This window comes from Microcebus murinus, chromosome 10 (genome assembly GCF_040939455.1).
Source record: "Microcebus murinus isolate Inina chromosome 10, M.murinus_Inina_mat1.0, whole genome shotgun sequence".
NCBI classification, from domain to species: domain Eukaryota; kingdom Metazoa; phylum Chordata; class Mammalia; order Primates; family Cheirogaleidae; genus Microcebus; species Microcebus murinus.
Genome location: NC_134113.1, coordinates 49,973,009 through 50,000,019, shown reverse-complemented (window position 1 = coordinate 50,000,019; position 27,011 = coordinate 49,973,009). Strand labels below are relative to the sequence as shown.

Sequence of the window (27,011 nt, the reverse complement as noted above, 5' to 3'; positions counted from 1 at the left end):
TTTGTTCATTTAGCAAACATTTATTAAGCAATGACAGTGGGCTACATACAATACTAGTATGGAACCAAAAATTATAGGTTTTAAATTTTCATAGACTGTGACATATTTTAAGTTACTTTCATGTTTGATAAGAAGTCTTGTAAAGTTGGGTAGGGAAGCTAATTTAAGAGAAAGAAATACTTGGAGAATTTTAAATTCTGTGCTGAGATTGCTCTTATCTGTTCAGTAAGGAAGATTTTGCAGAATGCTTAAATTTGTGTGAATGTAAGAGTTTGACTAGAGGACTAATAAATATAATCTTTTTACTGCAAGGCTTGTACAAACAGCATGACCACTTAGGTAGTAAAACATGCTTATTTTAGAAAATTTTATTTGTCCACTTAGAAATAGATCAGTCTTGTGTAATTCACTCTATAAAGACTGAACATGTTTCCAAACTGCAAGTATTTTTAGTTTTTTGACTGGCTCTCCACCAGGATGTTTGTATTAAGGAAATTGAAAGCTGCCCTTTGGTATATTCAGTCTAAACACAATAGGAAACTTCATTTCTTCTACAAAAACGATTGTTAATATCCCCCAACAAAATTCATTTTTATAGATTTACTTTTTTACTTTTTTTAAAAAACTCAACTGAAGGTATTAGTGCTACTAACCATGAGTGTGGTTAGATTATACCATCCAGTTCTTTGAAGCACATCACTAAGCTGTTTATTTAAAATCTCTCTACTTTTTTGATACAGGTATTTATTGCTATAAAATTCCCTCTTAGCACTGCTTTTTCTGTATCCCAGAGGTTTGGGCATATTGTGCTTCCATTTTCATTTGTTTTAATATTATTTTTATTTCCTTCTTAATTTCTTCATTGACCCAATGGTTATTCAGGAGCATGTTGTCTAATTTCCATGTTTTTGTACAGCTTCCAAATTGACCTTGTCATTTATTTCTAGTTTGAGCCTATTGTTATCTGAGAAGATACTTGATATGATTTTGATTTTTTAAAATTTGTTGAAATTTGTTTAGTTGCCTAATATGTAATCTATCCTGAATAATGTTCCATGTGTTAATGAGAAGAATGTGTATCTTATAGGATTTGCATGAAATATTCTGTAAATGTCTGTTAGGTCCATTTGGTCTAACATGCAGCTTAAATTCAGTTTTTCTTTGTTGATTTTCTAGGTGAGCTGTCCAGTGCTGAGTTAGGTATTAAAGTCCCCAACTATTATTGTGTTGGAGTTTATCTATCACTTTAATAATATTTGCTTTATGTTTCTGGATGCTATGCTACTGGGTGTATTTATATTTAGAATTGTTATATCCTCTTGTTAAATTGACCCCTTTATCATTATATAATGACCTTCTTTGCCTCTTTTTACAATTTTTGACATAAAATCTGTTTTATCTGATATAAGCCTAGCTATTCCTGTTCGCTTTTGGTTTCCATATGAATGGAATATTTTTTTCATCTTTTCAATTTCAGTGCACATGTTTCTTTACAGGTGAAGTGAGTTTCTTGTAGACAGCATACAGTTAGGCCATGTTTTTTGATCCATTCAGCCAGCCTATGTCTATTAAGTGGGGAATTTAATCCATTTATATTTAAGGTTATTATTGATAGGTTAAGTACTTATTCCTGTCATTTAGTTATTTGTTTTTTGGTTGTTTTGTATATCCTTTGTTCCTTTCTTTCTCTCTTATAGTTTATCATTGTGGTTTGACAGTTTTCTGTAGTAATAACATTAGAGTCCTTTCTCTTTGTCATTTGTGAGTCTGCTCTGCCAGTGAATTTTATATTTTTGGGTGCTCATGCATATTTTAACTCATATATGGGAGCTAAAAATGTTGATCTCATAAAGGTAGAGAGTAGAATAATAGTTATCAGAGGCTATAAAGGGTATGGGAGGGTTGAATGTAGAAACGTTAGTTAATGGGTACAAATATACAGTTAGATAAAAGAAATAAGTTGTAGTGTTCAATAGCACAGTAAGGTGACTATAGTTGACAACAAGGTAGTGTATATTTCAAAATAGCTAGAAGAAAATATATGCAACATCTCCAACACAAAGAAATGACAAATGTTCAAGGGGATGGATATCCTAAATATCCTGATTTGATCATTACACATTGTTTGCAGGTATCAAAATATCACATTTACTCCATAAATATGTGCAAATATATCAATTAAAAAAATTATGAGTGCTATGCGCACCATCTAGAGGATGGACACACCTGAAGCTCTTACCCAAGGGGGGAGGAGCAAGGGCAGTATATGTAACCTTAATATTTGTACCCCCATAATATGCTGAAATAAAAAAAAATTATATCATCCAGATAATGGTTTCAGTAATTCTCAGGGTCACTGAGTCTCACTGTGTTCATGTCTTCTGCCTCAATTGCCTACCTTACCAAGACTAAGATTTCTAGGGCCCCAGTTCATAAATCTTCTTCTTATGCCCCAGAGTTTAAGAAATCTTCCTAGGCTATTCTTTTCATTTCAAAACTCCCTGGGTGCTGTCTCTCAGGGGTTTCTCTTATTCCATTCCATTCCATTCTATTCATTTCAGGACCACTGGGGGTGGAAAAGGCCTTGTCCAATCCCACCCTAGCCCCTACCCCAGGACCCCAGGATCCACTGGGAGCCAGTCAATTATCTTAGGATCCCCATCATCTGGTCAGGGAGAAATAAGAGGTTATGCCAATACAGGACTCCATACTGAATAAAAACAGAAAACATTTTAGGAAAATTCAGTTGACTTGGCATATCATGATGAGTGGCTTCAATAATCTCTAACTGTCCTTAGAAAATTAGATATGTTTGTCCTAAAATATAAAAGGTAACCAGGATTTTACTTAGAATATTACTTTTAGAGATTATATTTCTGAACACTGGCTGATCAATGGCAATCCAATGATGCTATTGCAATTAGTACATTTGGGTGATGCTCACTCATTTATTCTGTGAGGAGTCAGTGAAATAATTTTCCCAAACATCATTCTAGCTTAAACGAAACAAGGCCAGGTTCTCTTTTTTCATGTTCTAATGTTATAAATGCCCATGTATAAAACTAAACATGATCAAAAATCTTTATTATAGTGCCTTCAAATGTGTTACGTATTTACCTATTGCTTCCAAAGCAAAGCATGCATAGGTAAGAATTTATTTACTGACTGATTCTATTATCTTTTTGTACCTTGAGTGAAAGATCATTTCAGAAATGCAGACAGAGGTAAAGATAGAAATTCTATGCTATAGCTGTATAAATATAGAGCTTGGTCTGGAAAAAAAATGTTTTAGAGCATTTTTAAGCTCTCCATGCTGCTAAATGTTATATCTCATGAAATCATCTTGTAAACAGAAGGTGTTAAGAAGGTATGAAAAGCCTTAGCGAGCATAAAATTAATGCACTCACTACCGAGGAACTTTAATCTTATTGCTTAAATGTGGCTGGTGCCTAGACTTTTGTTAAAATGCAAACATTGTGGATTCACTAAATCATTCTTTCTTCCACAGAAGAATGGGAGCTTTGTAGCAAGCCATATCTAAAGTTTTCTATTGTTATTTCATCAAATCCCTTTTTTAAGACTCAGCAGACATGTAAGAGAGGCAGAACGGAAGACTGAGACTGATCAGGAGGTATTTCTGGTCCACTGGCTGGCATTGTAGGAATTATGCATATACATTTGCCCAAAGCTGCTGACCAGCCAAAATACATTGATGATATCAGTGAGGATTTTTCTAAGGAGCAAAAATCACTTGAAAAGTCCATTTTCAAAATATTTGATTCAATAATTAATTTTGAGAAAGGCCATTGTGCAATACCTACTCGAAAGGTCATGCAACTATTATCTTACCTCTATAAAATGGAGCAAGGTGGCACCAGAGATGTTTTCAATTGAAGAATTGTAAGGGCCACCATTGTGTGATTAGTATTCATTCAGTCTCAGAACTATTATAACCTCATTCATGCATTCATTCATTTAATCTTAATGCTACAGTAAACAGATACTATTTTACTTTCTGGAAAAAAGAGAGAGAGAAAAAGGACAAGATATAATAGCTCCTTGTAAGAGCAGTATGGTTTTGGCAAGATTAGTTTCTGGGCCAAGGAAGCCCAAGCAGCCGGTTAATGGATATGCATTAGGTCAGAGAATGGAGAGTTGAGACAGGCTGAGTAACAGATGAGGGAGTAGTTCTAATGAAAAAGATCAGAGATGGGTTATTTTGCCCAATACCATTCAACTCTGGGAGGTGGAGAAAATACACCTTGAGGACAGAGCGCTACCTGCCACTCATGGAGAAAACCCAGAATGTGTTGCTCAGAGACATATTGAGGAAGCTGGGAGAGTGAGACCAAGAAGCAGCACGCACTCTGAAGTCTGTGTGAGGGCCTAACGCAGGGACATTATGTTAACCACTGTAGAAGAAGTGAATGGGCATTTAAAAGCCAGGGTGCACCACAAATTCTCTGACCACAGACAGTGCTCAAAGTTTCTGTGGTTCTCATCTTATGTCTCCAACTATTCATTCTTAGCTTTATTTTTCAGGAGTTCTCTAAAATGTCCATGTACTCTGAGCTCCATACAGCATCTTATTCTTTAAACTCACCTTAGCAGTTTCAAATAACAGACATATTCTGATTATTCCTAAATGACTGCATAGAGCCTAAAGCCTAATTTACTTTCTATATCTAATTGCTGACTATACTCCTCTACCCTGATTGATGATCCAAGGATACTTCAAATTAGTATATACAATCTCACCACATCTTTTACTACATAATTCTCACCTTCCTGAATTATGGGTTTTGATGATCAGGGACAACACATCACCTGGCATACCTAGTCAAGCAATAAAAATAAAGAATGAAATAATCTACTATTACCATAAATCAACAGAATAGGGAATCAGTACACTATGACAACAAACTGAAGGATAGAAACAAAATAATAATATGGTAATAGTAAAAGCTAACATGTAATTAGTGTTTCCCACATGCCAGGCAATTTTCTAAGTGCTCTGCCTGCATTAACTCACTTAATCTATATGCTTATTGAATATTAATTACTAGAACTGTGCTAGGGTGTGTCATATACATACATATGCATTTATAAATGGTATATATAATTCTATTGATTTAATTAGAAAAACCACTATAGGGTGGGCATTAGTCTCACTTTCCTTTTAAGGAAATGGGAGCAATAAAATTAGTATCAATATCTAGCCTTTTTGAGAACCTACCATCATACAAGTTCCAGGCTAAGTGACTTACATGGATATAGGTACCAGTTCACTTTACCAATAAGGAAACTAAGGCCCAGGTCATATAATCAATAAGTAACAAGATTGAAATTTGAACCCAAGTCTAAGCAAATTCAACATTCTTTCTACTATTGATAGAAAGGTTATCTTTATTATTTTCTATTTATTAAGGTAGTGACATATGCAACTACCTTCAGAAACAATCTTTATAAACATTCATCAATCTTCAGAAACATTTCATCAAAACATAATTATAGACACAACTTCCAGAGATTAAGTTGCATTTATGTTACGTATTGAATAAAAAGAATATCTGTTTTTGGTGTCAAATAAATGAGGTATTAATATCCATAATAACCCCACTGCCCAATGCTCATGAAACCTCACGATTATAGTCACTAAATGACTGTGTAACCTTTGTCACATGGTACCTCCATTTCTTCAACTGTAAAATGGGGGTAAAAATAGGTATACTGATAGATTTAGTCTAAATAAATCAACAAATTTAAAATATTTGGAAGAGACTCTAGCACATGGATTCAGTGAACTTTATCTGTTATTGTTACTATCATGGCAGCTACAATAATTCATTTCCATTTACCAAGGTGAACCAAGGCACTGATAGGGTAATTTCTTAAATAATATAAAGAAACCCAACATTATTCAGAAATAGCTATATTTCTGAAATTTTATGTATAAATCAAAATTTTAATAAATTAAATGACCTTCTTTCTTAAAATAAGTTTCATCAATGGATTATTCTGCACTGTAACTAGTAATTTCCTTTTATCATTTTTTTTTTTTTGAGATAGAGTCTCACTCTGTTGCCCAGGCTAGAGTGCTGTGGTGTCAGCCTAACTCACAGCAACCTCAAACTCCTGGGCAAGCAATCCTGCTGCCTCAGCCTCCCAAGTAGTTGGGACTACAGGCATGCACCACTATGCCTGGATAATTTTTTCTCTATATTTTTAGTTGTCCAGCTAATTTCTTTCTATTGTTTTAGCAATGTTTGATAGGGTCTCACTCTTGCTCAGGCCGGTCTTGAACTCCTCAGCTCAAATGATCCACCCACCTCGGCCTCCCAGAATGCTAGGATTACAGGCGTGAGTCACTGTGCCTGGTCTATTTTTAAAATAAGTTTTTAAAAAGGAAAGTAAAAAGTGGAGTAACTTGCATATCTATATATTAACTTTTCTGTATGTGAATTATATAAATATGTACATGTGTATCTGTGTGTGTGTGTGTACAATTACTTAATACTTGAACAAAGTAATTTAGATGCTCAATATATTAAAAATACCACTGAATTGACTTGATGCTCTGAAATAGTTAATGCTCTTACAAAAGCATGAGCCTTACTCTAGGGAGTGGCTTGGACATCACATTCTCAGTATTTATTTTTATCCTTGGAACACCTTCAGGAAATGTCATGTTGCTTTCCAGGTTAGTAGAAGGGTCCTGCTAATTTACAATCTGCCACTTCTCTCTCAGCCTTCCTTTGGCCAGGGTTTTTGTGCTTTCATCTGCTCTCTGATTTGAAACTAGGAACCTGGGTGGAGATAAGCATTATCCTAAATTGCCTACATTTATTCCTGTGCCTTCTCTGTCATTTCCACACCAGCACTTTGTTTCTCACCAGGCATCTGGTAGCTTGGATTCTTTTTTAAAGTCACTTTTTAGTATCCTCAAGAACCATCTCAATTAAGTTCATTCTGTCGATGTTTTCAAAAAAGTTGCACAGTAATTACTAGTTTTATCAGCATTTTTACTTTTAATGACATGTTTAGGGAGAACAGTAAATATACTTATGCTTAGGGTATCAGTGCTAATTCATAAGCATGCAGAAATTATATGCCCCACAGTTTGACACCAAATCTTGTGATTATCTCTGGCTGTACATTATTATCATGAATTTCAAGCATGAATGGGTAAAACCTTCATTAGAAATTATAGACCCACTATTTAGGAAAAAAAAATGCTAACATCGAAAGTGAGCCTGGCATTTGGTAAGCCTTCAAAAGCACAGCTCTGCAATTGTTTCAGCCTGATTAACCATTCACACCTTTGCATTTGTTTTAGAAAACTAAACCATCTGCAGTTTTTTTTTTTTTAATCTTTAAAGAGTAAATAATGCTATTGGACAGTGCAGTCTGTTTTTCCTGCAGGTAAACAGAATGAGTACCAGAGTCCAACAAGCTGGCAAATAATGTTTTTTAAAGGAAAGGAAAATCTAAGAAAGCAGGGATTTTAAGGCAGTAACATACATTACATCTGAAGAGAAGGATTTAACAATTTGAAGCTCTGCAGGTACCAGCCTTCCACCTCCCACAGCCATAACATTTGGTGATTATGGAATGCTGCTCACTATTCCTCCAGCTGAAATGATATTCCAGGGTCTGTATCATTCCCTCCAATTTTATCCCCATTAAATATTTTCCATTTGCCACTCCCAATTTCCAGTCATCCTAATTACTACAGAATTTCCCTGCAAATTTCTTCCTCTCCCATCAACACCAGCCATCAAACATGCATCACACCATTCTCTTAGGCTGCTGATGTCTTGTATTGTGCAACCCTTGCTCCTCCTCACCACCTTTCTTCTAGACTTGCACATTAACTACATTCTGCCAGCCAGCTGTACAACAACAACGATGCCAAAGAGCAGGGCAGACCCTGACAGCTACTGACAATATGGCTGATAATCACTTTCCTATTGTGTATAATTCCTATTGTGTACAATCTTTGACTTTTTCAGGGCTTGCTAATTTTTTTAAAAAGTTCCCAAATGCAATTTAATTTTTGCAATGATATTTCTAAAGTTTATTATTTTCCACCTGCACTAACACATCCTAGACACAACATTTAAAACCCAACAATATACGAGTAGTATTTCTGAGATGCCATGGCAACCAAAGATTAAATTTGAATTTGAATAAAAGAACTCAGTCTCCCTTAAAAATCTTCTTTTAGCTGAAAAGAATACTAATATAATTTTATGTGGAGTCTTGTGAAGTGCATTCAAGAAATGTCAAACTATATTTTTAGCCATGGAGTTTGCTTAATCCCATAAGACTCTATCTTGCCTTTATGTTGACAAATGAACAGGACTGAAATATCAGGGCTCTGAGTTTCTGTCAGGATCCACTCCACATCAAAAGTTGTTGTTCTTGAGCAGCTGTTTTCTGAAAACTTCTGAATTAAAATCTACACTTACCTTATGATTCCCCTGGGTTTGCTATCGAATTCCTTTCTTTCCACACCTTAATTGACTCCAAGCATTACTTTTATAGACAATGTGGACATACAATGCAGATGACAGGCTCCTGATAACTGTCACTGACTAGGAAAATCCCACCTTTATACACCTGCTTCCCAAATTTGCTTCCTGAATGACATATCTGGTCCAAGCTCCTTTCTCTTCATGTTTTTCTGCATACAATCCATTTTAGAGAATATAAAATTAGTATTTTCATAAATTCTACAATTTGGACTCTACTAAAATAAGCATGACTAAAAGTACACAGAAGGCTCCACGGCTCAGATTTAGTCTAAATCCTGATATTATAAAAGTGCACACAAGAATACAATTTAAATGAATGTTTCATTTTTGCCTCAGATACTGATAGACTTTAGAATTCAGAACTCATGAGGAGGGAAAATTATGAGACGAAGTTTTATGGCAGTTAAAAGTTCAAATTATCTAGTTTGTGTCAAGATTATATCTTAAAATTTTGCATTTTTTCAACACTACGTTTTAGTCATATATTTTAACAAATAGGGACTATGACTTACCCACTCAAGACTGTCTTGTCATCTTTTGAAAAGTATACCTAAGTATTCTTTAAAGAATATAAACTTTTCATCATATGTTTTCATCACTATATGTAATTCATATAATTTATATCTTAATTCTTATAAGCAGAGAAAATTCTGGCAAATGACATAACACTAACATCAGGTATATTTATAATTTAGAATGACCTATTTAAAGCCAACCTCATTTTTTTTTATAAAAAGGTTGCTATGTAAAATAGTGATTATATAATATAGGTATCAGTTCCTGTTCAGCTGAGCTATGGAAATGACAAGTATAGCAATAATAAAAAGATGTTAAAATTAGTAATAAGTCTTCATTCAGAAAATGCAAATTGTGAACTACATTTTAAGATTTTAAGATGTTCTCTTTTATAAAACACTATAATTTGTTAAATTAAGTAACACTAACAATATTAACAGTCATAATTCCACATGCTTTATCTTTTATCTCACAGCAGTTCACAGCCATATTCTCTGAGTAATAATTACCAAACGTAAGCCGCCCCCTGGGTACATGGCAGTAATACTTACTAGTGTTTAACAAGAGGTGAAGAATGAAATTAAAGCTCATGGAGAATGAGGGGAGCAGGTCATCTGCTGGTGGGAGAGTAAATCCGAAGAAAGTTTGTGTAGGTTGTACTGTATTACAATAGGCAAAATTACAACAGGACTGTTTTCCATATTATGAACTGGGAAATGGGGGATGATATTTGCCCTGATAACTACAGAGAGGAAAACTTATTGAATAATTTGAGCCAAGACCTGGGCATAGTGATATTTCTCAGCTTTTCCATCAAGGCTGATATACTTTTAGGGGCATTCACTGCGAGCGTCAGAAGGAATCCACAATTGATGTTCTTCTGTAAGAATCCCCAAATAAGCTCTAGACTGAGCACTGGAGGCTAGGTAACAGTTTCTGAGCATTTATATTGCCTTGTGGCAAGGTGTGGGCCTTGAGGTGCAGCAACCCAAAGAGGAAGTGAGCCCTCTTCCCATACATCTTTCCCTTCCCGCCTGCTTCCCTGCTGTACAAGTTTCCCAGCACCAAAAGATTCCTCCCCTTGGTTTCCCTACAGCCTTAATATTTGATGGTTACAATCCCATAATATCTGACTATTTGACATAGCATATGTCAAAATGAGACATGGTCCCCAAACTTGTCTGTGTTTTAGAATCTCTAGGATCTTTTAAAAGTTCCAACACCCAGGCTATATGCAGATAAATTAAACCACTATCCCTGGGAGTGGGGTATCAGTAAGTAGTCTTTGAAACTCCCCAGGTGACTCCAGTGTGTAGACAAGTTTGGGAACCATTGCTTTACGGGATTCAGGTAAAAATTGATTGCGGCAATAAACTAAATAAGCTTGATTCACTAAACCTACATAGAAACTGCTTAATAGCTTTATAAATATTGGCATTGTAATGATATTTGTATTCATTCAAGATTTCCACAATGCATATTCATTAAGTACCCATCTGCACACCATTTCCTGATGGTAAACCAAAGCTAGTCAGTCAACAAATACAGCATGAGCTTGAAGTCTCTCTGCACCCATGCTGGTACGGGCTAACCTGACTGCAATAACAAGCGTTTCATTAACACTTCACTAAGTGTTGTTATGAAAATGATTTTTTACCCACTTGAGCCTTAAATGTTTGGGTGGAATAAGTGCTAAGTGGTACAAGGTTTCTGATTGTTCTTATCAGCTATGATTAGTGTGCAGGGAGTTTTTGTCTCCCCTGAATTTCAGTGGTCATAACAAAACAGGGAAGACCAACCCTTTAGGGAATGGATAAGTTTACATGGCATGAAAGAGATGTTACAAAATGGCACCTGCCCAAAATTTATTCCCTGTGCTGTTCTTGCAACATTCATGTTGTGTGTCAGTTTCCAAGTTAATGTGCCCTGTTTAAAAGGCATAAAACAGGAGTTTCTATCAGGCGACCAGTAAGCAGAATTTGCACTGAAGTTATATCCTACTTTGCATCAGTGGTATTTTTGTATTAAACTGAATTTTAATGCCTCTTTGCAGGGAATATACTCTCTGGTTCAACCCAGCCTACCCACCCCCCAATACACATCTTTTTATCTCATACCAGATGTTTCACACTTTTACTAGATCAGCCAGGTCTTGAGGGCATTTGAATTTGCAACTCTGATATTTATTATTTATGCAAGTTTAACACAGAAAGCCACTGTCACTCATTAAAACCTCACCATAAATTGATGGCTTAAGATACTGAAAAGTGGTTGGTAAGATTTGAATAGACTGAAAGGAGCAGGACAACTTCTACACAGCATGAGCATTCACCAACCCAGCAATCTAGGGAGAGGTTGGCAGGGACAAGGCCCTTGTGGAAATTCCTTTAATAAGAGAATGTTGACTTTAAATGCAAAGGTATTATGACTCCATTTCTACTATATTTAATAAAATCTAATGTTTACTCCCTCACCCATCTGTTATTATTTTTCCTGTGCTTAGTACATATTTGCCGAATGAATAGATTAACAAAGAAGTTTCCCTCAGCAGAGTTCTGAAATGCTAAATGCCTGTAATTCTGCCGCGTCAAAATTTGATAAATATTTTAAAATTATGTACAGAGACAACTTATTTGATAAGTTTTGTCATGTAAAAATATTTGTGAGGGGGGAAGGCAGTTTAAATGGAGGCAAAAAGATGATTATCTTAGGAAATATTTGAGCAAAAATATCACTAAAAATAGATTTGAACTATACTTAGTTGAATAGGCTCTGAGCTTCACAAGTCCCTTGGCACCAGAAAAAAGCATTTCTCAAAGATAAATAATAGAGAGATAGTCACTAGAAGGCATCAAGAGTTCGAGAATCGTAGTAATGGCACTACAATAGAGGTATTGTATCAAAAAGCTACTTAAGATGGTATAAGACTAAGAAGGTAAAGTATGCAAATAAATACCAACAATAATTATTCAGATCATTTTTTTCTGCTTGTCTTTTTCAGCATAAATATAATCAAAATAAAGGGTTATTCTTAGATATCTAGCATCTGATTGAGAAGAAAATTAGTTCATTTTGCTAATTTTTTATTTAAGTAACATAAAATACATTGTTTTTTTTAAAAAAAAGAAATACATTTGCCAAAAATCTTCCATTGATTCTATCATCTCTAGTTGAAATTGAAAATGCCAAATAGAAATTAGGTTAATTACAACCCAAGGAAAAAAGTACTCAGAGCTTGAAAATTATTAGGCTTCATTTTTCTTCAATAGCTACAGGTCCACAGTATTTTTTTATGATGTATTTTAAAACCTTTATGAGAGGTACTGTTCTTTCCAATGAAAACAGATGGCTTCTCTCCAGGTTTTCTGTTTGATCTCAAGCATTTGACTCATTTAAGTATTACTTCTCATATATCCTCTGGTTAGTAGTCAAGTTGAGAACAATTTGGAATTTTCAAATTGGCACATGTGGTGTCCTATTTTCTTTTTGTGAGCCCTGGTCTATTGCATTAAAAAAACTATTATGTGTGGATTAATAAAATGTAGTATATGTATACCATGGAGTACTACTCAGTCATAAAAATGGGGAACTACTGTGTTTCTCTGAAAATAAGACAGGGTCTTATATTTATTTTTCCTCTAGAAGACATCCTAGGGCTTATTTTCAGGGGATGTGTTATTTTTTTAAGTATGGTACAACAATCTACATTTATTCAAATATAGTTAAGCTGTTTTCTTCTGGAACATCATCATGACTCTCCAAACCCTGAAATCCATCCTGAATTTCTTGCGACTCTATTTCCTTTAGAACCATTGGCCCCAATCTCTAATGTCGAGCAATAGAGCTCTCGTGGGGCAGATGAGAAGGGCTGCTCGTCTTTACCACTCCACGATGAAATGCTTGGGTTGTGCAGATATGCTGCGTAGTCACGCCCATCGCTAGGTCTTATTTTGGGAGTAGGGCTTATATTGTGTAAATGCTTGGAAATCCTGCTAGGGTTTATTTTATGGGTAGATCTTATTTTCGGGGAAACATGGTAAATACCTCTTGTGTTATCCTGGATGGAGCTGGATGGAGCCCACTCTTCTAAGGGAAGTATCATAAGAAGGGAAACACAAGCACTACATGTGCTCACCATTAAACTGATACTAATCGATCAACACTTATGTGCACATATGGAAGTAATATTCAGAGTGTCGGGCAGGTTGGAAGGGGAAGGAGGAGATGGGTAAAATCATACCTAATGGGTGCGGTGCTTGCTGTCTGTGGGGTGGGTGCACTGGTAGCTTTGACTTGGGCGATTCAAAGGCAATTTATGTGACCAAAGCCCATTTATACCCCCGTAATATCCTGAAATTAAAAACAAACGAAAACCTATTGATGTGAACTTTATCTTCCATTTTAATTGATAATTTTGGAAATATCGAAGGTATTTATTTGATCTTATACTTGATCAGTAAATTCAATTACTATCGCATGCTTAATTGACTCCTTGTGCAACATCATGTTCAAAAAGCTACTTAAGATGTTTCACTGAGCAAGTCTGTAGACGAGTGAGGGATAGTTGGAGTCAGGCCCAGGTTTGGGATAAATCTTAACATATTTTGTCGGCCAGGGCAAACGGAAATTTTTTATTCCTAATCAGCTTTCCAATATATAAGAACAGAGAAGGATACATGCCAAACATAGTTTTCAGAAAACTCTTACTTAACCATTTCTTATCAAAGTACTGTAATCCCTTTGTTCATTCAAATTACTTGTCTCTTGAAATATGATGCAATAGCTTCTATAAAGAACAACAAAACATAAGTACAAGGTACTTCATTGCTATAAATTTCTTCTTGATGTTTATAGAACATTTAACTACAAATGCAACATACTCTATGAATATAAAAATCTTTAGTGCTCTAACAGTCTTTACAGCAAACAACTGCTAAAAGATAGCAATTTCATATAAACAAAACACTTAGCACTGAAATAACCAAGAATTGACATCTCTATCTTAAACAATGATAATATAATATAAAACTTATCCTTTTAGTGCTCTGACTTGAGAGGTGAGGGGGGTAAGGGCAATATATATAACCTTAACATTTGTGTACTCCCATAATATGCTGAAAAATAAATAAATAAATAAGAAAAAAGAAAACAACAACAAAAAATCAGTTGCTAAAGTTTAGAAACTAAGATATTTGACACCAATATCTAATTTTCAGTTTCCCTTGAAGGCTCCATTGAGACTACATTTTCCCTAACCCCAATCTCAAAAATAACCAGCAGGAGTGGAGTAAGGGCTGTTCCCTTTAAAGGGAATCAAGGCAATGACCATGAAAGGCCACTAACAGCACAAGAAGAGAGTAATCGGACTTTGTCTTTGGTAGCAGTATTCAATACCACCTACAAGTTCTTGCACAAACAAAACACAAAAACCCTCAAATCTGAATCTGATCATGGCTCTAGAACTAACTACCAATTTATAGGAAATCCTAAAAGAGGAACATGTTAAATACCACTACTGGGAGAGAGTCTGAAAAATTCCAGACCATGGAAACCCCAGGACAAACATGATTCTTCAGTTAAAAAAAGCAAAAACAAAAACAAACAAACAAAAAAAAAACTGCAAGCAAAAAAAATACAGAAAAAGAGTTGGAGGGGGAACTTATAAATTAAAAGAAACTTTAAAAGACATAGCAACTATAAACCTATTTGTATACCAATTCATACACATAAACTTTTAAAAAATATAAACACTGACTGGATATTTGATGATATTAAGGAATTATTGTTAACATTTTGTAGGTACAAAAAAAACAAAAAAATTTATCCTTTTACTTTCTTCCAGTCCCAGAAATAAGATGCTTTCTACCATCTTTGTCAAAAGGGAATAGAAATAATAGCTGAATTTGAAAAGCAATTGTCTGGCTGGGATGTAATGGTAGTACTACTTGGTACCTGGTAAGATACGCACTTTTCTCCCCCAGCTTATGACAAAATCCAACAAATTTAATTGACACGAAATAAAAAAAACTTAAACCAACATCTATGTCTATATACCATGTTGTATTAAGATCTACAATTAAATATTCTCAAGAAAATTATTTAGTTTGGCAAGACAGTATAGTATTTGAAAATATTGAAATTTTTGGAACCAGATTACCTGGGTTTAAATCCAAGCTTTGCCATTGACTAGCTGTGTAACCTTGGGCAAGGGCAAGACATTTAACTCCTGTAAGCTTCAGTGTCTCTAACTATTTTTTCAGGTTGTTACTAGTGGGAAATGAGTATACATCTGATACAAAGTTAGTGAGTGATATAGTGATATAATGAAATACATACCAGTTAGTTGCTAATAACTGAGATTAGAACTTGAAAAAAGAAGCTATGTGCTTTTTTTTTTTTGAAGACTGGGTCTTGCTCTGTTGCCTGGGCCACAGTGCAGTAGCTGTATCATCATAGCTCACTGCAAGCCCCAATTCCTGGGCTCAAGTGACCCTCCTACCCAGCCTTCCCAGTAGCTAGGAATAGAGGCATGCACCACCATAACTGGCTAATGTTTTTTATTTATGCAGAGATAGGGATTCATTATGTTGCCAGGCTGGTCTAGAACTCCTGGCCCCAAGCGATTCTCCAACCTCATGCCTGTCCTGAGCTTCTTTTGTAGTATTTTTAGAAGTATTTGAATTAGCCTGCTGATCATTTCTTTTACCTTTTATTTAGCACCTCCTGTGACCCCATCGCTATTCTAAATACGTACATACGTGTGTGCACGTGTGTGTGTGAGAATAGGCACTATTCTAAATAAATAAAATGCATAATTATATTCATATAAATATAGCATATATTTTTATGTAAACATTATTCTAAATATATATATATATATATTTAAAATAGTTCTTGGCCTACAGGAGGTGCTAACGAAAAAGTAAAAGAAATGATAAGGGAGTAATCTAACTGCTTCTAAAAATACTACTAAAGAAGCATATAGCTTCTTTTTTGTGTTCTAATCTGAGCCTATATTAACAACCAGCACCCATTTCATTATATCATTGACTTTCAAAGAGAAAAAAAATCAAATATCAATGCCTCCTGGTTTTTAGTTAAATTTCTTCAGGTAAATAATGGATAACTCTTGCTTAAAAGGTGTGGAACATTATGTTAAAAAAATCATAAAGAATATGTGGACAAAGGAGATACCTGCCATGAGGAAGTATAAACCAAATAACAGAAATAAAGTGAAATGGAATTGAAAGAAACTAACACTAAGTTAGGGATGAAAAAGATGAAAAGTGAGCATTCCTTGCCTCTAGTGGTTCTATCTTCCTATAAGAGATGTCCTTAGTGTCTTTCATATCTTAATGTAGTTAAATTCAATACCTTTTCCTAGGTGCCTTTCATATCCTTAGTGAATATGAATTATGGAATTTATATTCCATAAATTTTTAATGAATGAATATAAATTGCTTACAATATACCTATCACATACAATAAAATTATTTGACATTTTTAATGGGCATTGACATGAGGAGACTTACAGCAAAAGCCAGAATTTGCACTTTTGTTCTTAAATATCTATACATTATATAATATCATAATCTTTTCTACTCAGAAAGTCATATTCTATTTGTACTTTTTAAAATCCAAGATTCCTGAAAATTAAAAGATTCTTGATCACCATTTATGATGCTATCTGAACATAGGAAGTTAGACTCTCCTGCCTTATTAATTTTTTAGCAAGAACTTATTATTTTGAAGGAACATGAAACACAAAGCTAAAATATTTATAGAGACATTAAAATATTTATACATGCAAAAGCAAAATGACCACATTTAGTTCCCTTTAAATTTCCTAATGAATAAAAAGGGAATTTAAAAAATAATTCTTCCATACTCTGCTTCAATCAAATGATCAAAGAAACTGGTAATTTTTTTTTTTTTTTGGCAATTATGGGCTCCATGAAATCTACTATCCTTGAGTTTTGTCTGTGTGGTCATCAATGTTGATGCTTCACCCAGGTTCTCTTCATCTACTGAGCACTCCATTCCCCAGGAGAATGTCACATGCCCAGTGAATCTGGCCAAGGCCAGACTTTAAGTGATACCATATAACACAGCTTTGCAGGCCTCTTTCCTTTTCTCTCTCCTGTTTCTCTCATCTCCTTACAGAATTCCCAAGAGCACTTCCTCAATAAGTCAAGTGCCACAAACCCCTTTTATCTTAGGGAATCTCACATATGATGGAATTTTTATAGAAAGATAGTATATTAATTAAATGCTTGATCTAGTTTTCATTTTCACTGTACAAAGTAATGAAATTCAACATGCAAATTTACCAGACATGAGGTTAACTAATCAGGAAGTAGGTTGAAGTCATGAAGCAGTACCAATGAACAGGCAAAAGAAAAAAACCCAGAGTAATGTTTGGCTCCTGGGTCCAGCCCCCTGGGTTAAAGATCTGGTTTGCACCCTTCCATTTGTCATAGACACTCGTTGAATGAGTTTGCTAGCCCTGTCCTTCTATTCCAGGTTTCACAGTTCAAATTTTTTTCTATTATGAAGTTCACTAAAGCTATTATTGCTACTTTATTTCAGGTACTAAATCAAATTCAATTATACTTTTCATTCTGTCATTTTGAAACATCAGTGGAAGAGAAATAATTAGAAAACTGGCATTGATCATAATATGAATCGTCAAGCTCAATTCCAGACAGAATAACAAGCTAGATGTGACGCTGGTTACATTCCAGGCTATTCCAAACTTGGAATTTGCAGAACAGTCCACAAAACAGTGGCATGTACAGACTAGAAAATTCTGAACTAAATAAACTATTTTTTAATTTGTTCAAATGAAAATTACACAGATAGTCAAACTCCTTCCTTAATAAGTATGTAATAAGTATGGAATGACAACAAAAATCTATATTTGAGTTTTGTATGTACAAGCTGTGTATGAAAAGTATCCAGCCAGGTGAAGTGTTCTCATTATATTAACAATGGCTGGATACTTTCTGGCAGACCTCCTTGTATACACATAATTATAAATTTTATTTCATATTTTCTATATTTAAGCTGAAAGAATACTCTCCAACTCTGCAAAAGTATTTCCTCCCTCTATTCTCTTCTTCCTCTCCTAGATTTGTAAATAAATATTAAAGTATTCACCAATTTTCTGTCTTCAGTAGTAATCTCTCCTTGTCCAAGTGACTGAAGGGACATATCTCAGCTCAGTTTCCTGCTACCCCAGAGCTGGGAGTGACACTATGCCTCTGACAGCAGCAATGACCATTCCAGGAGTGCTCTGGTAGTACCCGTGAAGCTCAATCTTTGCTTTATATTCTTTGTCATTTACACTCAAGGGTCACATCACCATTCTGTGAGGATCACATTGAGAATTCATTACTTCCATGCAAGGGTGTGTTCACTAGCATGTGTCCTTGTGGTTATGGAAACAGATTTAGCACGGTTCAGGTGGGGTGGGAGGAGGAGAGAAGCAGAGGTCATATCTATGTACCCTGAACAATAGAGCTTTCTCCTCTTGCCATCTTTCAAATATTTTAGACTACCCATTTTACAATAGGCCACAAAACTGAACTAATAAAAAGGAAATAAAACTTAGTGGCTAGGTGCCCTTATGATCTATCTATTTTTTCAACAGATATTTCTTGAGCACCACTTTATGCCTGGTTCTGTGTTGGGTGCTAGGAATACATTTGTAAAGATGATTGACATTGTAACGACCTTCCAGAAGCTTCTAGTCAAGTAACGAAGAAAGGATTTTCACCTTTGCCTCTTACATAAACAGTCTTTTGAAACAAAGATAATAGCAATATAAATATTATAAGATCTCTCTGAAGAAATAGAATATGTGTGAAAAATAAGAAGGCAAAATTTGTCATTCAAATATTTAGATAATGTAATACTTATATGTAAAATAGTCACAGTTAAAATTGAAGGGTAAAATATATTACTAGAAAACATTTTTTTTCTTAAATCATATTCTTGATAGAGCCTCAATGAAAAGAATTAAGCAAATTTAAAATTTTTATTTTTTGTTATACTCCAACCACAAAGGCTATGTTTTATTAATCCAGAGGCATTTCTGCATGAAAATATTGGCTAAGTTTGTCTGGCTGTAATGAAACTCCAAGTTTTAAGGGAAAAAAAGCTATTAAAATCATACACAATTTTATAAATGAATGTTACTATAAACATTTGAAATAAAGGTAAAGTCAATTGGTAAACAACTAAATTGTATTCTATGTTTATGACATTGCTTCATGGTAGAACCTTTGCTAATAGTGGCAAATATATATACACGACACACAGATAATCCTGGGAATAATGTGTCAAAGCCAAGCAATATCCTGTGACTACTGGGAGTTGATATACACAGTACTTAGTTTTTAGGATTAGGATTAAGGATTTATGATGACTTCAGTATTTACCATCAGAATTGTCTTCTTGGGTCATGGCTCAAGTTCACCTTGCTTGCATGCAACAAGAGCCTCACACCAGGCTCACCCCAACAAGAGCCTCACACCAGGAGCCTGATGTCCCCACCATATGGTTAGTCATACCATTTAATGCTGTAAGAGAAAAGCAACTAAAACAGTATGCAGCAGGGGCTTGGGAAAGGGTATGATTATGCATAGATAAACAGGAAGCGCTTTCCCCTTCTGGTAATTAAATGAGGGGTAGAAGTAAGTGCCATCATGATGTCCTCAGAATCACCTGCAACCGCAGACCTCAGCAGAAGCTGAAGCAGCTGTGGCAAAACTGGGGCGATGTGATGTGGGACTGGTCAACTGTCGTCCCCCAGCTCCTGGCTTAATGGCACAGTGTGTGGGCACATGGGTGGCTACATGAAAATGGTGTTGCATGAGACTCCCAGTGCTGTTGCTTTATGCACATCTAAATGACAGAGCTCTTTTCTGTTTACCAACAGCAAAGGGCCAGCTCATCACTTTATGTATTTATTTTACAAATTTTTAAAAAACCTATTTGACAAAAAAAAAAAAAAAATCAGTAACTTTATCTCTGCTTCATGTATCTTTTATCCTATGTATGAGGAGTTCCACAAAGCCAGGAAAAGTCAGGACTGTCTAGGAAATTGGACCTAGTAGACCACAGTGTGAGAGCCAAAGATATTTCTCAAATTGGTTGCTATCAGCCTTGTCTTTGGATCACAAAACCATGTGAAAGTTTTGAATTATTTCCATAAAAGAAAATTCTCCATTTCAGTAATACAATAAAAGGTACAATTTAATTATTAATGTAAATAGTCACTTGCTTTTCCATGACAGTTACCTTCATCATTGATATTCATTTCACGATGAGCATTTCTATAGACAGATGAAGGTCAAAGCTACCATAGACTTCTCTCATGAGGAAAAATATTATTTTTAAAATGTTATCAATGCACACATATGTAGACACATAAATATTTATATGGAAATTCACTGCCCAGTCAGTGGAAATGGGAATAGAAATGATGTGCTCTGGGAATCCTCTCTGTGTGACCGTACTTTCAAATCAGGAAAGCTCGGTAATTCTTTTGCTATTTCTATGCTCACGTCTAATGGGGAAAGGTCAATGTTTCATAAAACATAAGCATAATGAGACTTTGGGTTCTCCCCCAGGTTACAGAAAGGAAAGAATGAGAGGCCCCAGAAGGTTAGATGACTTAAGATCACATTGCAGGATTAAACCTAGAACACAGTTTTCTCAACTCAGTGCAGTCCTAGTTCTGCGGTACAGCAATAATCTACTGTATAGAAAAAAGTAAAGTTACTAGGTTAGGTAGTAGAAATAGATGACATTAAAATAGTAAATTTAGCCGGGCGTGGTGGCTCACGCCTGTAATCCTAGCACTTTGGGAGGCTGAGGCGGGTGGATTGCTCGAGGTCAGGAGTTCGAAACCAGCCTGAGCGAGACCCCGTCTCTACCAAAAATAGAAATAAATTAATTGACCAACTAAAAATATATATACAAAAAATTAGCCGGGCATGGTGGCGCATGCCTGTAGTCCCAGCTACTCGGGAGGCTGAGGCAGGAGGATCGCTGAGCCCCGGAGATTGAGGTTGCTGTGAGCCAGGCTGACGCCACGGCACTCACTCTAGCCTGGGCAACAAAGTGACACTCTGTCTCAGTAAAAAAATTTAAAAAAAAAAAAAATAGTAAATTTAGAAGAAACTATGAAGGTCAGCCAGACCTTGGGGAGAGACAGACCACAGGCTGAACTGTGGAATTATTTGTCTTCTCTTTAACCACATGAGGGGACAGACAAGTACACCATAGACATCCAGCCAGGAGGGGTTACAGGTCTTTGGTCAAAGCTGACCATGCACTTTCCTCTTAAAACTGCTCTAGTAATTGGACCCAATCTTATGATTAAAAAGGAACAAAATCCTAACTAAAAAAATAATGAACGGGTAAATGAGTGGGAAGGAGGAGAGCTGTATATGGTATAGGAAGGCACCACCTTGAGGAAACACCTGAGAAGGAACTGGATGGAATTGGGTCACAAACAAATAATGATGGCATAATGGGAAGGAAAATGATTTATGTATCAAATGGCTGGCATGGGCCTGCAAACTCCAGAGTGAGCTCCTAGGTCATATTGGTTTGTTGCTTCCCCCTTGACTTTTGTCAGGCTTGGTGCTAGACAAAAATCAGGAAGCAATGCACCACATCAGTTTGGTCTCCTCTAGCATTGGCAATTGGAAGGAAACTCCAGGCACTCTGGACCCCAGGCCTGGATTAAGGTGGGATGCTCACAGACCTGGCACTCAGCAAGTACAGGCATTCCAAGGCTTGGCTCAGTGCCCTGCCCTTGCTATCCCTTCAAGGGACTGGGCCCAACTAAAAGGATGAGGGTCCCAAAATGTGAACAACAACAATTAAGCACTTATATCTACCTTACACTTTAGCATTTTAAGTCCTACCACAGAGCCAAACATATAATCTTCATAGAAAATACATAACACAGGCAGGAACAATTAATCCCATTTGAGAAATGTGCAAACTGAGCCTCAGAAGATTGTATATTACTTTTGGAAGGCCGAACCATAGGTGGGAAGGTCAGAGAATCCAAATTTCTGAACTCTTATTCTAGTTCTCTTTTCCATTATATTAAGCAGATTCACCATAAAGTGGAGATGAAATCACAATCCATGATTAATGTAGACATTTTTAAAAAGACATTCCTTCCCTCAAGTTTCTGGGAAATTATGTTTTTCAAATTTCATGTATGTCCTTCTAAACAGCTCTTCCCAATGGAAATGGAAATTTTTGACATGAAGCGGCCTGCTTTCAATGTCTGGCCTATTCTAATTGCTATTTCTAGAGATCACAAATAAAATAAGTCATTTTTCAAGTTTACATTTTAATGTTAATGGAATTGAACACATCTGATAATCTGTTAACATTCTAAAAATCAACAGAGGTGGCACAAGTCTCAAAAACAGTCTGTATAAACCCTTTTGTGGTTGTATGACACTCTTCTAGGATGATTACAGTAGGAGCTGTGAAGTCAGAACTGCTTCCTGTTTCCTGAAAAAACCTGTTCTAGGTAAGAAGCAAAGCAGGAATTCTGTTGTGACAATTTACCTACTATATCTGGCACACCTCTGTAGGGGCATGTCCATGGCAAGTCTTGTTTGAGTCGGGCATTATCTTCCCTTTGGTAGATCTCCTCATTTTCAAGTGAATGGACTGACAAAGATAATTAGGACTAACTTCACTTATGAAAGGTGTCAATGAAGTGTTCCATTTTTACAGGAATTAAGCTCTTTGCACTTTGTGATTCTCTTACAAATTTACAGGACCTAAAGGCTTTTAGCAACATGCTAAATTTAAGTTTTTAACTCAATGGTTAAAAACAGAAGTTATTCTCTTGACAGATGAGCTCAGCATGAGATATGATTTGTCTATTTGTTGCAGGCTTACAGTTATAAGGATTAATAATATACAAATGAGAATAAAACAGACAATTCTCAGAACTCTTAGTTACCATTTAAGTAGGTTCAATGCTTAAAACAAAAGTAGAAAACTATTTTTAAAGCCCTTAAAAAGTATTTCATATGGTCTTCTGAAATAGGCCAGACCATGTTCCTTAACTAAAAATTATACATGTCAAAAAAATCCAGACTTATTTAGACAAACAAAATTATTTAGAATCTCATGGGAAATTTTTTCTATTAATTTTATGATGTTTATTTGTTTGTATGCTCAAACGTACCATGTGTGAATGGATGGATGGATAGACAGACAGACAGGAAGGTAGATTCTGGTGGAGAGTCATCACTAATATTCTAATTTGCATTGATTTTTTTCCTGAGGTCCAGAGATACTATATACAATATCCAACTTTATCTATACTCATAAATTTGTTCCGTTTGAAAGGGAGGTAATTATTTTACTCTAAACCATCAAAAGCAGTGTCTATCCAACATTATGAACATGTCTTCCATCTGATGTTTGTTTTAAATGGGTGAAGTTAAAATTTTCTTACCATCCAAGCTGTGACAAAGTCCCCCATCCAGGTCCCTACTGCAGCTAATTTCATGAAACTTTCATTTCGGATGCCCATATAGTCTGTAATGATATATGCTCTGTGGAAACAAACACACAAGACATTGTCCAGACTCAGAGAGCCATATAGTCAAAGCTTTCTGGTTCAGCAACAGGCAAAGGGACTTTTCCCACTTCCAACAAGCTGTCTTTCTCTTGTCCCATCACATATGCTTACAAATCTGGAAGACTATTGAGAGCTCTGACGGTGTCTGGTCACTTTCAATTAGACTTGAAGACTAAATGTGGTTCTATTAATTACTATGTGCATTTCATATTTGAGCTGTAAGACTGATGACAGCTTTTGAAAAATAAAACAGAAATACTCAGCAAAGATATCATCTCATGATCACTCAAGTATGAGCAGAGCAGAAACAATTCATGAATTAGAGTAACTTGAAAGGGGAGAGAAGAACTAATTTTCCTTCAGTTCTGTCAAGTAAGAACCATTGAAAAGCTGGGACTAGGCTCCAGATATATCATACCTGAATAATGTTCAGAATAATGTCAAGACTTAAGAAAAATTTCCACACAGTGAAGCAATGTAAAATTTGATTTAAATATGTGTGGTTTAAATTCTTACTAAAATAACAATAACCAGAAGATTTCATTTTATCACTTGCCTTTTATATAGATAATCCTTGTTTTCACTGATCATTAGATACTAATAATAAGACCATGCTTATTGTTTATAAAGCATTTTCATTTCCATTTTCTCACTGAATATTCAAGAAAAGTCTAAGTATTATTTTTCCCACTTTGCAATTTCTCTGAAAAAACTGGGACTCAGATCACCTAACTTCCCCAATTAATATCAGATAACAAATGTACAGTAGCTGAGAATCAAATTTCTCTCTTATAATTTCTTTACTCTAAGTTCCTTTCACTCAGATTTATTTTTACTTTACATTTTGTTCCTTTTCTTATTCATAATAATATCTGTACAATTTAGAGTATTAGTAAAATTTGATTCTTAATTTTAAAACAACATACACTAGAAAATAGTGTGTTTGTTATTTATCTACTGAAATTATGAAGAAGCACATTTTTTAAGTCATTGAAATGTAAACTACCTCCAGTTTTTTCTTTTCTAGAGTTACTTCAGATGGTTTGATGTTATTCATAAAATAAACATATATATAAATAGTTTTATTGTTTAACAACAAAAGCAAACTTATAAACTCTTAAAACAACTCTTTTTCCACAGCTTCATTCACCTACCTTGGATGGTCTATGTAAATGTCTTAAGGTCTCACCCTAAAATTCCGCATCTCTGATTCCATGGATTTCCATAATGGCCAAAATGTTATAAGTACCATAAACTGCATGCTTACAATGTTCCAGGGGTAGCTATCAGCACTTTAAATATAGTGTCTCTATTAACTTTCATACCAGTACAGTGAAATGTATTATTATTCCTAATTTATAGATATAGAATTGAGAATTTTATTAACGTTCAAGAATTTATTTTGAAATAATTTCAAACTTGTATAGAAGTTAAAAGTATAGTACAAAGATCCCCTACATACTCCTCATCGAGAGTCCCAACTTTTAACATTTACCATATTTGCTCTATTATACCCTTCTAAAAATACGTATCATACATATTAATATATCTTATAGGTCTTATATATGTGAGATTTTATATATATATATATATATATATATATATATACATATATATATATAGATTGTTAGTCTTTCTTTGAACTATTTGAAAGAAAGTTATGGGCATAATGTCCATAACCCTTAATATTATGGTGTGTTATTTCCCTAAACAAGGACACTTTTTTACCTAACCCCTAGGAAACCCTCAAAAATCAGGAAATTATTGATACAATACTACTTTCTAACCCACAAATCCCATTCATATCTCTCCAGCTGTTCTTTCTGGCCGTGAATCCCATCCAGAAATCCATGTTGCATCAATTGTGTCTCTTCAGTTGCCTCCAATTGGGAATATTGGCACTATGAATTTGAGATTTAGAGTGCTTTTACAACTTGCTCAAGATCAAACACCTGATAAATTGACAGGAATTGAATCTAAACTTGATTGACTCACAAATCCAGGCCCTTACCCACTGTGCTATACCTTCTTCCTACAAGTATTAGTGGAGATATAAAACACACAAAGGATACCTACTCTGTCCTCTAGCACTTTAGTAGACAATGAAAATCAGGACTTATTTCCTTTGAAGATAAGTCATAGCAAGTCAACAGGAGCATGCAGAAGCTTTAGCTTCCGGAGCTACTATCAAGTCTTAGACTCTCCCACTCATACTGAGTTCACCAATCTAAGCAGCTTCTACTTGAAAGGCTCCTAGGTTGCTGTTTCCTTATTCAGGACCACCGCTGCTGAACAGCTCTTGGGCAGTTAGTCAATATTACTACAGAGGATTAGCTCAGTGACCACCTCTTTCAGTGACACCCATGTTAAAGAACTTGCTCCATGCCCCATCTGTCTACTTTGCCATTTTGTTCTAGAATGTATTCGGGTAGAGTGGAAATTTCAGGGTAACTTCCTTGTGATTATATAGATGTGTACAAGAGAAGGCATCATTGTTTTTTATTTCAATGTCTAAAAACAGGCATGGCCTGATACACCTGCAACACATCAATGATCCAGCCAAGAAAAACTTGAAAAATCTAAATAAAATACAACAATTACCCTAGAACTCTTTTTAAAGGCATCAGAGAGTTGATGAAGCAATGACTAGAAAAAAAAAAATATCAGATTGGAAAGAATTGTGAAAAGGTTAAAACTGTGGAAGGGCTAGCTATATTTTCTTTGGGTATTTGCTGACTCTGCATGCAAGGCAAGAGGATGAGACTCTTGGCCTTCATTTGGGCAGAGGGCAGTCTCAGTGGGCTGGAGAGACAACATTGGAAACTTAAGCAGCCAAGATCTTAATGAGGAAGGAAGTGCCCAGAAGACAGCATGAAACACAGCTGGTTGCCTTTCAAAGCATTTGCCAAATTCTGAACTTATTTGAGGGGGAGGCTAAAAGACTAAGTAGAGTCTCTAAAAAGCATTATGGAGGTTTGACCACTTCACCACCATACTGAGGAGACTATTACAGTTCAAAATCAGCCAACGACTGTAGTCCAAGAGAACACAGGGCTATGAAGGGCTACAGAAAACTAGAGATGGATCAATCCTTGATAAAAGTGTAAATCAGGCCTTACTCAGTCTGTTCTACGGCTGGATTATGTTAATCAGCTTCCACTCTTTCCAACTAAAAGACGAAAGGGTGAACTTTTTCTGGAAAAATAAAATATCATCTAGATCCTCTATATATATTTTTATACATAACATCTGCCAGTTATTAAAAAAAAACACTAGGATGTCAAGAACCAGGATCATATCACTGAAAAGCAAGAAAAAAATTA

The 27,011-nt window shown here is 35.3% G+C and overlaps 1 protein-coding gene across 3 annotated transcripts in view; it reads right to left on the bottom strand.

The window, feature by feature from the left end:
- The window catches only part of TMEM117 (transmembrane protein 117), a 464,361-nt gene that overhangs the window by 187,295 nt on the left and 250,055 nt on the right, over nt 1-27,011 (bottom strand). For 2 of the 3 annotated variants that reach the window (XM_012746795.2, XM_012746727.2), the window contains exon 4: nt 23,563-23,662. The exons of the other annotated variant lie outside the window; for it this stretch is intronic. In XM_012746795.2, the coding sequence (XP_012602249.1) occupies nt 23,563-23,662 (100 nt within the window). The remainder of the gene's footprint in view (nt 1-23,562; nt 23,663-27,011) is intronic. 3 annotated transcript variants of the gene reach the window in all.